Source organism: Phyllobates terribilis, unplaced genomic scaffold (genome assembly GCF_046119375.1).
Source record: "Phyllobates terribilis strain yellow unplaced genomic scaffold, ASM4611937v1 Scaffold_9__5_contigs__length_417890890, whole genome shotgun sequence".
Taxonomy (NCBI): Eukaryota; Metazoa; Chordata; class Amphibia; order Anura; family Dendrobatidae; genus Phyllobates; species Phyllobates terribilis.
This window is the reverse complement of record NW_027362769.1, coordinates 388,636,629-388,649,662: the sequence shown is the minus strand read 5'-3', so window position 1 is coordinate 388,649,662 and position 13,034 is coordinate 388,636,629. Positions and strand designations below refer to the sequence as shown.

At 49.1% G+C, this 13,034-nt stretch overlaps 1 protein-coding gene across 4 annotated transcripts in view; it reads left to right on the top strand.

Annotated features, from left to right (window-relative positions):
• The window catches only part of LOC141162497 (uncharacterized), a 163,025-nt gene that overhangs the window by 112,397 nt on the left and 37,594 nt on the right, over positions 1 to 13,034 (top strand). For 3 of the 4 annotated variants that reach the window (XM_073648668.1, XM_073648667.1, XM_073648665.1), the window contains one exon: positions 5,681 to 5,989. The exons of the other annotated variant lie outside the window; for it this stretch is intronic. In XM_073648668.1, coding sequence (XP_073504769.1) covers positions 5,681 to 5,989 — 309 coding nt within the window. The remainder of the gene's footprint in view (positions 1 to 5,680; positions 5,990 to 13,034) is intronic. 4 annotated transcript variants of the gene reach the window in all.

Here is a 13,034-nt window from a genome sequence, read left to right as displayed (position 1 = left end):
CTACAAGTAGCTACATGTTCAATTACATCCCGATGTAGCCCCGGCCACCAAAAAGGATGAGCGAGGGGGTCCGCGGTTGCCTTACCACCTAGATGTCCAGCAAGCACAGAGTTATGATGTTCCTTGATTACTTTGCAGTGCAGATCAGATAGTACAAATAACTTTCCTGAAGGGCAGAAGGCAGGGGCGTCCCCCTGAGCCTCCAACACCTCACCCTCCAGTTCGGGATAAAGTGCCAAAATGACTACCATTTTCCGTAATATCGGGGCAGGGTTCTCATGGTCACCACCACCAGGGAAGCTCTGGGACAAAGCATCAGCTTTGACATTTTTGACCCCTGGACGAAAAGTGACAACAAAATTGAACCTAGTAAAAAACAAGGACCACCTGGCTTGCCAGGGGTTGAGACATTTAGCTGACTGGAGATATGACAGGTTCTTATGGTCAGTAATAACAGTAATAGGATGGACAGCCCCCTCCAACCAATGTCACCATTCCTCGAACGCCAATTTGATCGCCAAAAGTTCCCTATTACCCACGTCATATTTCTCTCAGCCGAAGACAATCTTTTAGAAAAGAAGGCGCATGGACGCCATTTACGACCAGCCCTAACCCCAACATCCAACGCATCGACCTCCACAATAAAGGGTTGAGAAACATCAGGTTGACTGAGCATAGGTGCAGTGGCAAAATGATTCTTTAAGGAAGAAAAAGCCTGAAGGGAAGCATCCGACCATTTGGAAAAATCAGACCCCTTCTTTGTCATGTCAGTAAGGGGTTTCACAATAACAGAGTAATTTTGGAAGAATTTCCTGTAAAAAATAGTAAAGCCCAGAAAACGTTGTAGAGCCTTCAGATTCTTGGGATGTTTCCAGTCAAGGACTGCACAGATCTTCACCGGATCCATCCGAAAACCTGAAGATGACAACAAGAACCCCAAAAACTGCATTTCCTCAGCAGCGACAACACATTTTTCCAGTTTGGCATAAAGTTTATTATCCCTTAATATCTGGAGCACCTGCTTAACATGCCCCCGATGAGTCTCAAGATCAGATGAATAAACCAAAATATCGCCCAGATAGACCACCACAAACCTCCCCACCAAATGATGGAAAATATCATTTATGAAATGCTGGAATACCGCAGGTGCATTGGTCAAACCAAAAGGCATAACCAGACTCTCAAAATGTCCTTCTGGGGTATTGAACGTTGTTTTCCATTCGTCCCTCTCTCTGATTCTAACCAGATTGTAGGCTCCCCTTAAATCCAACTTGGAGAATACCTTAGCTCCTACAACCTGGCTGAACAAATCAGGAATCAGAGGAAGAGGGTATGGATCATGAATGGTAATTTGATTCAATTCCCGGAAATCTAAACAGGGACGTAGACTGCCATCTTTTTTTTCACAAAGAAGAACCCTGCTGCCACAGGTGAAGATGAGGGTCTGATATATCCCTTCTCCAGACGTTCCGCAATGAAATCCTTCATGGCTTGTCTCTCAGAGCCAGAGAGATTATACAGTCTGGACTTTGGTAGTTTAGCTCCAGGGATCAGATTAATAGGACAGTCATAAGCGAAGCAAATCTCAGAAAAAAAATCCTCAAAACCAGACAGAAAAGCAGGTAGTATTTCCGTAGAAACAGTAGCAATGGAAATATCTAAACAGTTATCATGGCAGTAATCACCCCATTCAATAATCTCCCCGGCTTGCCAATCAACCAACGGCTTATGTTGAACAAGCCACGGGATACCCAAGACAATCAGTGTAGGAAGATTGTCCAGGACATAGCACGGGATTATTTCACAATGAACTAATCCCACCGACAAGAAGGTCCCGGAGAAGGTGGTCTCACCCGTCTATCCAGAAGGCATCTATCAAGACGTATGGCCAAAGATATGGCAGCCTCCAAGGACTGAGAGGTTTCATATACTGCCAATGCATCTTTTAACCTTTCGGTAAGCCCCTCACAAAATTGTCTTCTAAGGGCTGAGTCATTCAATTTGGAATCTGTTGCCCATCTACGGAATTACGAACTGTACGTTTCTACTGACCGATTCCCCTGCTGAAGGTGATGTAGCCTCGATTCAGCCAAGTTGAGTCTGTCAGGATCATCATAGATAAGGGCCAGAGCCCCGAAAAACCCCTTCTTAGACTGGAGGCAAACCGAGTCCTGCGATAACGAAAACGCCCATGACTGAGTTTCGCCCTGTACTAGAAAGATTACAATACCAACCCATTGCTCCTCATTACCGGAGGAGTAAGGACAAGTTTGAAATACAATTTGCATGCCTCCTTAAAGACAAAAAACCTGTCCCTACCCCCAGAGAACCTGTCTGGGAGGGCAACATTGGGTTCAGTCTGGACAAGACTACCTGCAGAGACCCCCATGTGGCACCCCTGAGGGTCCAGTTGCCACAGAGGTACTGCATCTCTGCCAGAGGTGTGGTACCCCACTCTCAGGTAAGGAGGGAGCAATACCAGGGCAGCACGGTGGCTCAGTGGTTAGCACTGCAGCCTTGCAGTGCTGGGGTCCTGGGTTCAAATCCCACCAAGGACAACATCTGCAAGGAGTTTGTATGTTCTTCCCGTGTTTGCGTGGGTTTCCTCCCCGTACTCCGGTTTCCTCCCACACTCCAAAGACATACTGATAGGGAATGTAGATTGTGAGCCCCGATGGAGACAGTGATGATAATGTCTGAATTGTAAAGTGCTGCATAATATGTTGGCGCTATATAAATAAAAAGATTATTATTATTATTATTACCCAGGACCCACCCACTCACATCCAACACTACACCACCTCATAAGAGAAGGTCCAGATAGCTCCTAAGGGAGAGCACAGGCCTGGTCTCTGTCAGGAGGGTGGAACTAAGTAGAGGAGGTGGGTGAAGGAAGTAGTTTAAGGGAGCACTGAAAGAAGAGTATAAAAGAAGGGAAGAAACATCTAGAAGGGTTGTTGATTCCTGCTTCCAGTCCTTGGAGCAGGAGTTCTGTCAGTTCTGACAGCGAGGGGCCCAGTCAAAGGGGCCCAAGAGGAGAGTGAGGAGAGAACACCGGAGCAGTGAGAGGGGGATTACCAGAAATAGAAGGGATCCTAGGGGCACGGCGAATGCGGGATGCCACCTGTGCGCCCGAGTTCACACTGACCGTGGAGGGAACCGGCCCCAGACTAGTCGAGTACTTTAAGGCTTAGCTAGCAAACCGGGGGTGGCGGTATCTTCATGTGCCGTAGCCAAAATCCACACACAATCACTGAAAAGGTGGTCATGTAGGGCAAAGGGGACAGACTGCACGTCGCCCGACAAGGCCCGTGGCCACTGGCTCGGGACACTGTGTGTGAGGCGCAGGGCAGGAGGGAGAGAGCCAGCGCAGAAAGACGACCTGGAGAGGTACACAGAAAGGGGTCCCGTTCAAGTGCACCCAAGTTATCTGAGAGTTGGTTGGATCACTTCCCCGGAGGACACAGGACGACGTGGGTGGTTATAATCTAGCCATTGTAATCTGGAGCATCTTGATAACTGTGAGGAAATACTTAAAGACTGCACCCCGCTGTGTCCTTGACTAATTGCTGCGCCTCCTGCCTTGCACTACACCAGCAACATCTACCTCAGCAATCACTATACACTGCCCTGAGGCCTAGCTCTACCCGTGCAGAGCTGAACCATCTTTGCTGCGTCACCAACAGCCTCAGTGGATCTGAATAGCAGCGGTGGCCACATATAGCCGCATACCACGGGTGGAGTCACAAACTTTATCCCCAAACACTTTATTTCCCCAATTGAGTTTTTTTATTTGACATCCCTGGGCCATGGACCGGGTCACTGTCACTGTGACTACCCGCAAAAGGGACTGGCCCGGCTACTGAGTACTCCACGGCTCCAGGGGGTCCGTCACCCACATTAGCGACCTGTAACCGCTGATGCTGCAGAGGGAACCTCACTGCAGAGGTCATTCACTTCCAGAGAGAGCCTGTGCAGCCGCTCTGCAAGCTCTGCCACTGAACCCATACCAAGGGAAAGAAAAAAAAAAAAAAGTGCACACCCAAAAACACAATGGAGAAAAAAAAATGTCAGTTTTTTTCTTTTCAAAAAAGTGCTCGGCCGGCTATAAGGTCACGCCCGGTGTGGGAAAGACTAGTGCAACACAGAGGAAAAAGGGAAGGGGAGCCCAGACACTAAGGAAAGGGGAAAGTGGAGACCTCCTAGTCTGGTCTAGCATCACCCTATCTCAACTAATGTCCCTAAATTGTCACCTCAGCAATCGCCGCAGGCGTGCCTCGCCCTACTGCCCCTGACGTAAGGCTACGGCAAGGGAAGGAAGGAAAATGAGCACTAGTCAACTTCCACTAAACTCTATAGACAACGAGGGTAAACAACACAAGGGAATAATAGCTTAACTGTAGATGAACTCCAAATATGCATACGACCTCAAGCTCAAGAGAGGGTGACGTACAACTCCTGCTATGCTTCACAAGTGGAATAGAATATAGCTCCTCCCTCTCAGACACACCAGGAATTTATACACGCAGGCCAGAGAGCTAATTAGCCAGAGGGAGGTAGCCGCTGGGTCCTAAAGACAGCCTCTTATCTAAGAAGCTGTCTGCAACACCAAACGTAGAGATCTCGTGCAACCCACTGTCTGTCACCTCTGACACACCCGTGACACGTGCTTAAGACTGTGAACACGCTATTCCTTGTACAGAATCTTCATTAAGTTCAGTAAAGTTCCCATGTTTGCACGGAAGTCTCCTACATTGATCTGTGGAAGTTGTGGTCCTGGCCAGCCAATACCATTGAGTAAAGTCGGCCTGCACGGGCTTAAGGCCCACACAACATCAACACCCATCTAGGACCCACACAATTTTCCTGTAAAGTGCCAGAGCGTGACGGGACAGCAGCTCAGTCGCGACTACCGCTCTTTGCCATTTTACAGAAGCTAAGCCCGACCACCACTGAGCAAGACACAAAAGTACAAAGTGTTCAGAGACACAGCTAAGGTGAGGAGGCTGAGCCCGACCACCACTGAGCAAGACACAGAAGTACAAGGTGCTCAGAGACACAGCTAAGGTGAGGAGGCTGAGCCCGACCACCACTGAGCAAGACACAGAAGTACAAAGTGTTCAGAGACATGGTCAAGGTGAGGAGGCTGAGCCCGACCACCACTGAGCAAGACACAGAAGTACAAGGTGCTCAGAGACACGGCTGAGGTGAGGAGGCTGAGCCCGACCACCACTGAGCAAGACACAGAAGTACAAAGTGTTCAGAGACACGGCCGAGGTGAGGAGGCTGAGCCTGACCACCACTGAGCAAGACACAGAAGTACAAAGTGTTCAGAGACATGGCCGAGGTGAAGAGGCTGAGCCCGACCACCACTGAGCAAGACACAAAAGTAAAATATCTGAAGATCTAGTCGGCAGGCAAATCACTTCTCAGATAAATGTTTTAAAAGAAAAAAGATTTGGTATTCATGTTCTAATGAAAATGATTAATAAATGCTGTGACCAACTTTCATCCAGTTACGGTTAATGATGTCAGTGCCTTATTTTCGCGTGGGATTTGGCGTGGGGTGGCCACATTATGTTTGGGGGTCTCCTACCAGTGGTCTAGTTGGATGATGTATAAGACATTACATAACCCCGAGTTCAGATGCTGCACCAAACTTCTGCTTCTTCTCTTCCAGGTAAACCCCAGATGTCGGCCCCTATAGAGATCACTATGGCCGATTCATATCGTGTTCAGTTCTCTCTGAATCTACAGAAGTTTTACCCTAAAGATATAAACATCTCCTGGAGCTGGAAAGATTCAACTGGTGAATATTTATTATCAGCTGTAGAGACAATCAGTACGAGGGACAATGATCTCACATATGAGGTCACCAGTGTCGTCCGAGTTCATGTTCATCCATTCAGAGATCCAGAGATGAAAATCTTTGTAGAGTGGAAACACGAGAGTATGGAGACATCAGAGACAAGATCACTGAGCATCAGAGGTAAAGATTATTTCTGTTTACTAGAGATGAGCGTAATATGGTTCTGTGGCGCCCCTGAGGGTTCAGTCGCCACAGAGGTACTGCATCTCACCCAGAAGTGTGGTATCTCATTCTCAGGTAAGGATAGAGTACTGCCCGGGATCCAAACACCTGCATTCATTACACTTCACTTCAGAGGGCATGGTGAGATTACTCCTAAGGGAGAGCACAGTCCCTGGTCCCTGGCTGGAGGGTGGAACCATGTAGTGGGTGTGGGTGGAGGAAGTAGTTTAAGGGAGCACTTCAGGGGGAGTATATAAAGGGAAGCCATCTTGGGTGTGGAGCAGTCAGAGAACAGTGAGGAGAGAGTGAGTGGGAGCAGGAGCTCTGCTCAGGCGGAGCGGGCCTAGTCTGAGAGGCCCAGGAGGTGAGACTGACTGAGGAGAGGAGAGGAGCAGGAAGGAAGGCTCCAAAAGGAACGAGGGGATCCTAGGGGTACGGGAAGTGCTTGAGGCCACCCGTACGCCCGAATCTACCAGGACGTGGAAGGATCAAGCCGCAGAGGGGACCGGCCCCTAACTAGTGGAGAACTACAAGGCTCAGCTAGAAACCAGAGGCTTCTGTACTGTTAGGGTGCAGTTGCCACAGCCACAATTACATTGCCAAAAAGGTGGCCACAGAGGGTCCAGGGGACTGCAGGTCGCCCGACAAGATCCGAGGCTACCGGCTTGGGACACTGACTGTGAGTCGCAGGGCAGGAGGGTGAGAGCCAGCGCAGGAAGACGACTGAGAAAGGCACACAGAAAGGGGTCCCGTTAAGTGCTCTTGAATTACCTGAGGGATTGCTGAACCCCTTCCTTGGTGAACACAGAACGATGTGGGCGGTTATAATCCGGAAAGTGTAACCTGAGGAACTTAACAACTGTGAGTAAACCCTGAAGACTGCACCCCACTGTCACTGTGAATCCTTGCTGTGCCATCACCCCCTGCACTACACTGCCCAGCATCATCACAACATCTACACAGCCCTGGAGCTAAGCTCTACCTGTGGAGAGCCAAACCAACTCTGCTGCATTTACAACAGCTCCAGAGGACCTGCTTCGCAGCGGCGGCTCCACATAGCCGCATACCACAGGTGGCGTCACAAACTTTTTATAAAAACTATAAATCCCCTGTAAATAAACCCCTTTTATTGAATGCCCTGGGTCACGGACCGGGTCACCGCCACTGTGACATCTCCCCTAGCAACGACCGGCCCGGTACTGAGTACCCCACGGCCCAGGGGGCGCGTCGTTTTTGGCGTTACGAACAGGATATGAACCCACTCGTTATCACCGGGTATTGTGCACCTAGAGACTGTTTTCTATACTGAATGTGGCGCACGCCCCAGAAGAACGGGCGCCATTATGTGGGTTATCAAGGACAACAAAGAACCTCCCATCGTGGGCAGGGTCCCAGAATGGCGCCAAAAGTGCACCTCCCCCCCTGCAACTGTGGCCATATACCTGGATCTGTCCATCAGTCTGGGGAAGCCGCCTTCGGGTGTGGCCGACAGCAAGCAGCCATGGAACCGGCCAAGAAAGGGGAGAGGAGAGAAGAAACCTGGGAGACAGGGTGGAGTCTTCAGGAGTCTAGACAGACCGCACCCGGCAGGCAAGATGGAGGGAGGTGAGACTGAAGCCCCCGCCAGTGGCCTGCAGCAGCCTGTGACACCCCTCACCCTCGAGAAGATGGTCTCCAAAATGTCCCTGGAGGATGCGGAGTTCCTCCATACCGAGATGAAAGAACTGGGTCGGCGGATGGAGAAGGCCCAGCAGGCTGCCATCGCCAGCTGGAAGGAAGAGATGCTGGAGAAGATGGCGACCAGGCAGTAGCCAGCGCAGCAATCCACAAGCGGCGCCCCAGCCCCGGCGGAGCCGTACCAGTACCAGGTGGCAGCGTGCAGCACAGGAGCGGCCACGGGAGCAGGTAAGAGGAGTCTCCCTGTCCCGGGCACTAAAAGCGCTGATCTGCTCCTGGGCCCCCTGGCGGAACCTCTAGTCCCGGGTGTTGAAGGCGCAGTCCCGCTCCTGGTCCCCCTGCAGAACCCTCCATCAACCCCGGGCGTGCAAGCCCAAGACCTGCTCCTGGGCCTGGAACCATCAACCCCGGGCGCGACTGACGCAGGCCTGCTCCTGGGCCCCTTGCAAGAGCCACCTCCCCCGACACCTGAATGGGTGTACAAGCGCCTGTCCTGGGACTGGTCCGCGGAGGTGGAAGACCAGAGCCTCCCACTGTTACCCGCTCCTAAGCCCTCAGCCATCTACAGGAATGAAGAGGACCAGTTCCTGTGGGATAACCTGGGGGGGACTTCATGGAATTTTCCCGGGAGACTCGAGCGGAAGCTGCACGCCGGGTGGAGCACTGTCAAAGGGTGCAGCTGAAAAAAGAGCGGCACATCCGGGGCGTGCGCTGGGAGAGGATGGAGGTGAAAAATATGGAGGAGAAGGACCGGGCCCGCAAGGCGAAGTCAACCACGCCTGAACCACGCGTGGAAGGGACCGTGGTAAAGTTTGATTTGGAGGCAGGGTGGGGATTTATCAGAGAGCCCCACATGGCGCGGGACTTCTTTGTTAATCGGCAGGATGTAGAGTCCCATCTCCAGCAGGGACACCGCGACCGAAATCTATACCCCGGTGACCGAGTCACTTACAAAGGAGAACGGGGTTGGTACGCTCTCCGCGTACACAGGGTAGTGGAGGAGGAGAGCACACCCTCGCTGTCAGAGGCTGATGACCCGGCTGGGTCAGCCAGCAAGAACCAGGTGTTTCCCAGGAGGGAGCACCACTACTGAGCGCAATAGGTGGAACTGAACTGTACTGTACATAGTTACCTGGAAAAGTATGGCAGAGACACTGCAAAGTTTAACAGAGTTATGTGTGTGTTTACTTGATTACCCGGTGAGGGTACCAGAACTTGTAGGCTGAGGACTGTGACCGGGTCACCGCCACTGTAATATCTCCTCTAGCAACGACCGGCCCGGTTCCGAGTACCCCACGGCCCAGGGAGCACACCAGTTCTAGTTGCAGAGTTCGCAGAGCAGCTGCGCAGTCTGTCTCTGGAGGAGAATGACCTCCGCTGTGAGGATCAGCAACAGCATCAGCGGTTACAGGTCACCAATGTGGGGGTCTCTGCAGGCAGGCCTGTCCAGCCTGAACCCAAGGTTGCCCTTCCGGACAGGTTTGCAAGAGGTAGGGACAAGTTTTTTGTATTCAAAGAGGCCTGCGAACTGTATTTTAAACTTAGTCCTTACTACTCTGGAAATGACGAGCAACGGGTTGGTATTGTGATCTCTCTGCTCCAGGGAGCTCCTCAATCATGGGTGTTTTTTTACCGCAGGATTCTGTTTGTCTCCAGTCTGTAGAGGGGTTTTTCGGGGCTCTGGACTTCATCTATGATGACCCTGACCGAGTCACCTTAGCTTAGTCTAGGCTACGTCGCCTTCAGCAGGGGATTCGGTCAGTGGAGACGTACAGTTCTAAATTCCGTAGATGGGCAACGGATTCTGAATGGCATGACTCAGCCCTTAGAAGACAATTTTGTGAGGGTGTTACTGAAGCTTTGAAAGATACCTTGGCAGTATATGAAACCCCTCAGTCCTTGTAGGCTGCCATGTCCTTGGCCATACGTCTTGATAGACGCCTTCGGGATAGAGTTAGACCACCTTCTCCGGGGCCTTCCTGTCGAGGTTGTGTACCTCTGCCGGGGGAGCGGTCTGGCGGTGAACCAGTACTGGGGAATGTGGAGGAGCTCTTGCAGTTAGGGGACGCCTTTACATCATGCGTTTCCCAGCAGATTAGTAAAAAAAATGCGTGTTTTTTTTGTGAGAAAAAGGGACATTTTATTGGGACCTGTCCTTCAATTCCTAAACCAAAGGAGACTCGATTAACTCTTGGTAGTCTGGAGTTGGATAAGCAATGGGTGCATTTGTTGCCAACCTGCAGTTCCCGTTTTGTCCTGACAGCAGGGGTGGTGCTAGAGAGCAAAACTGAGAAAATTTCTGTGTTTGTTGACAGTGGAGCCAGAGTCAGCATTGTTGATGCTGGGTGTGTGAAAACTCATTGTCTTGCTTGCTGTACTTTAGCTAAATCTAATTCCATCTTCGCCACTTGCACAGAAAGCATTTACTCACATTGTGCATAATGTAAAACTGAGGGTCAGTTCATTGTGAAATAATCCCTTGTTATGTCCTGAACAGTCTTTTCACCCCAATTGTTTTGGGTCTTCCCTGGCTGGTGAAACATAATCCGTTGGTGGATTGGAAAACCGGGGAGATTATTGAATGGGGAGATTACTGCCAGAAGAACTGTTTAGATATTTCCCTTGCTACAGTCACTACGGAAATATTACCTGCTTTTCTGTCTGGTTTTGAGGATGTTTTTTCTGAGAGGGGGTGTCAGGATTTGCCTCCTCATTGTGCATATAACTGTCCTATTAACTTGCCCGCCAGAACTAAACTATTGAAGTTCAGACTATATAATCTTTCTGGCCTTGAGAGACAAGCCATGAAGCCATGATTTCATCTTTTTAGGCCCTCATCTTCACCTGTGGCAGCAGGGTTCTTCTTTGTAAAAAAAAAGATGGTGGTCTACGTCCCTGTTTAGATTTCCGGGAATTAAATCAAATTTCCTTTTCAGATCCATACCCTCTTCCTATGATTCCTGATTTGTTCAACCAGGTTGTGTGAGCTGAGGTATTCTCCAAGTTGGATTTAAGGGGAGCCTACAACTTGGTTAGAATCAGAGAGGGGGACGAATGTAAAACAGCATTCAATACCCCGGAAGGACATTTCAAGAGTCTGGTTATGCCTTTTGGTTTGACCAATTCACCTGCGGTATTCCAGCATATCATAAATGATATTTTCCATCATTTGGTGGGGAGGTTTGTGGTGGTCTATCTGGACAATATTTTGATTTACTCACCTGATTTTGAGACTCATCGGGCGCATGTTAAGCAGGTGTTGCAGATATTAAGGGATAATAAACTTAATGCCAAACTCGAAAAATATGTTTTCGCTGTGCAGGAGGTACAGTGTTTGGGGGAAGTTGTTGTCATCTTCAGGTTTTCGGATGGATCTGGAGACAATCCGTGCAGTACTTGATTGGTACCGTCCCAAGAGCCCGTTTTCTGGACTTTACTAATTTTTACCGGAAATTCATCCAAAATTACTCAGTAATTGTGAAACCCCTTACTGACATGACTAAGAATGGGTCTGATTTTTCCAAATGGTCAGAGGCCTCCCTCCAGGCTTCTTCTTCCTTAAAGAATTATTTTGCCACTGCACCTACAGTGGATACGCAAACTATTCAGACCCCTTTAAATGTTTCACTCTCCGTTTCATTGCAGCCATTTGGTAAATTCTAAAAAGTTCATTTTTTTTCATTAAAGTACACTCTGCACCCCATCTTGACTGAAAAAAACAGAAATGTAGAAATTTTTGAAAATTTATTAAAAAAGAAAAGCTGAAATATCACATGGTCTTAAGTATTTAGACCCTTTGCTCAGTATTGAGTAGAAGCCCCCTTTTGAGCTAGTACAGTCATGAGTCTTCTTGGGAATGATGCAACAAGTTTTTCGCACCTGGATTTGGGGATCCTCTGCCATTCTTCCTTGCAGATCTTCTCCAGTTCCGTCAGGTTGGAAGGTGAACGTTGGTGGACAGCCATTTTCAGGTCTCTCCAGAGATGCTCAATTGGGTTTAGGTCAGGGCTCTGGCTGGATCAGTCAAGAATGGTCACAGAGTTGTTCTGAAGCCACTCCTTTGTTATTTTAGCTGTGTGCTTAGGGTCATTGTCTTGTTGGAAGGTATACCTTCGGCCAAGTCTGAAGTCCAGAGAACTCTGGCAGAGGTTTTCATCCAGGATATCTGTACTTGGCCGCTTTCATGTTTCCTTCAATTGCAACCAGTTGTCCTGTCCCTGCCGCTGAAAAACAGCCCCATAGCATGATGCTTCCACCACCATGTTTCACTGTTGGGATTGTATTGGGCAGGTGATGAGTAGAGATGAGCGTTGTTCTACTCGAACTGTTCGCCAATCTCAAATTCGAGCTGTTTTGGGCGGTGTTCGAGCCGGTCGGTGAACACGAACAATTTGAGAAAAATTCGGCTGTTCGAGGTTATGTTCGATAACTGTTCGTGCACCAAAATCATAACTGGATTTTTTCTCAGTAATGATGAAAATTAATGTTAATACGCAGTTTGAGTGTACAGCGGGGCGGGGGGAGGGGCAGGGGATGGATCTCTGCAGGAACAATGAAGATCTCCATTTTTTTTTCTCTTTCCCGCATTTGCAGTGGGGAGGTGCAATCTGTCAGCCTATCAGCAGCGCACACACGGAGCGAAGTGCTTTTTTTCACACAAGCAAGGGCATGTGTGATTGGCAGTGTATGTCACATGTCCTTGCCCTATAAGACCAAGCCATTTTCCCCGTCGCCACCATTTTCTCACTGCTGCAGCTGCGTGTTAGACGGCACCGCTGTTGCTGTGTGCGCTATACCTTGTTAATTTCAAGCCAATTTTCGCACAAATATACAGATAGCTTGGGAGTAGGGAATAGTTGTGATTGCAGTCCTTTTAAGGACTAGGTTACAGCATTTCCTACGACTTTTATCAGGCAGGTCTGTGCTCTTAAATAGATAGATTGTGGGAGTAAAGACTAATTGTAATTGGAGTCCTTTTCAGGACTAGGTTACATCAGTTCCTATCAGTTTTTGCCAGGCAGGTCTGTGCCAGTGCTGTGCAAGTTTTTTTCACAGCATTTGGCTGAATCTAGCAAAGCTAATCCTTTTTGGCCTATTGCAGAGTGTGTTAGTCAGTGGAGTAGCCTATCTGTGTTGCAAGATATACCACCTGTGTATAGAATACCAATTTTTTTACTGCACCTAGTGAAGTAAAATCTTTTGGGCATAGCATCATTCTATTAGTCCATCTATACTGACCTCCATCAGGTTGCAAACTGAATATAATTTTTTTCTGCATCTAGCTCTGAAAAAATATTTGGGCTTCTAGCAGTGTGTGGGACTTGGT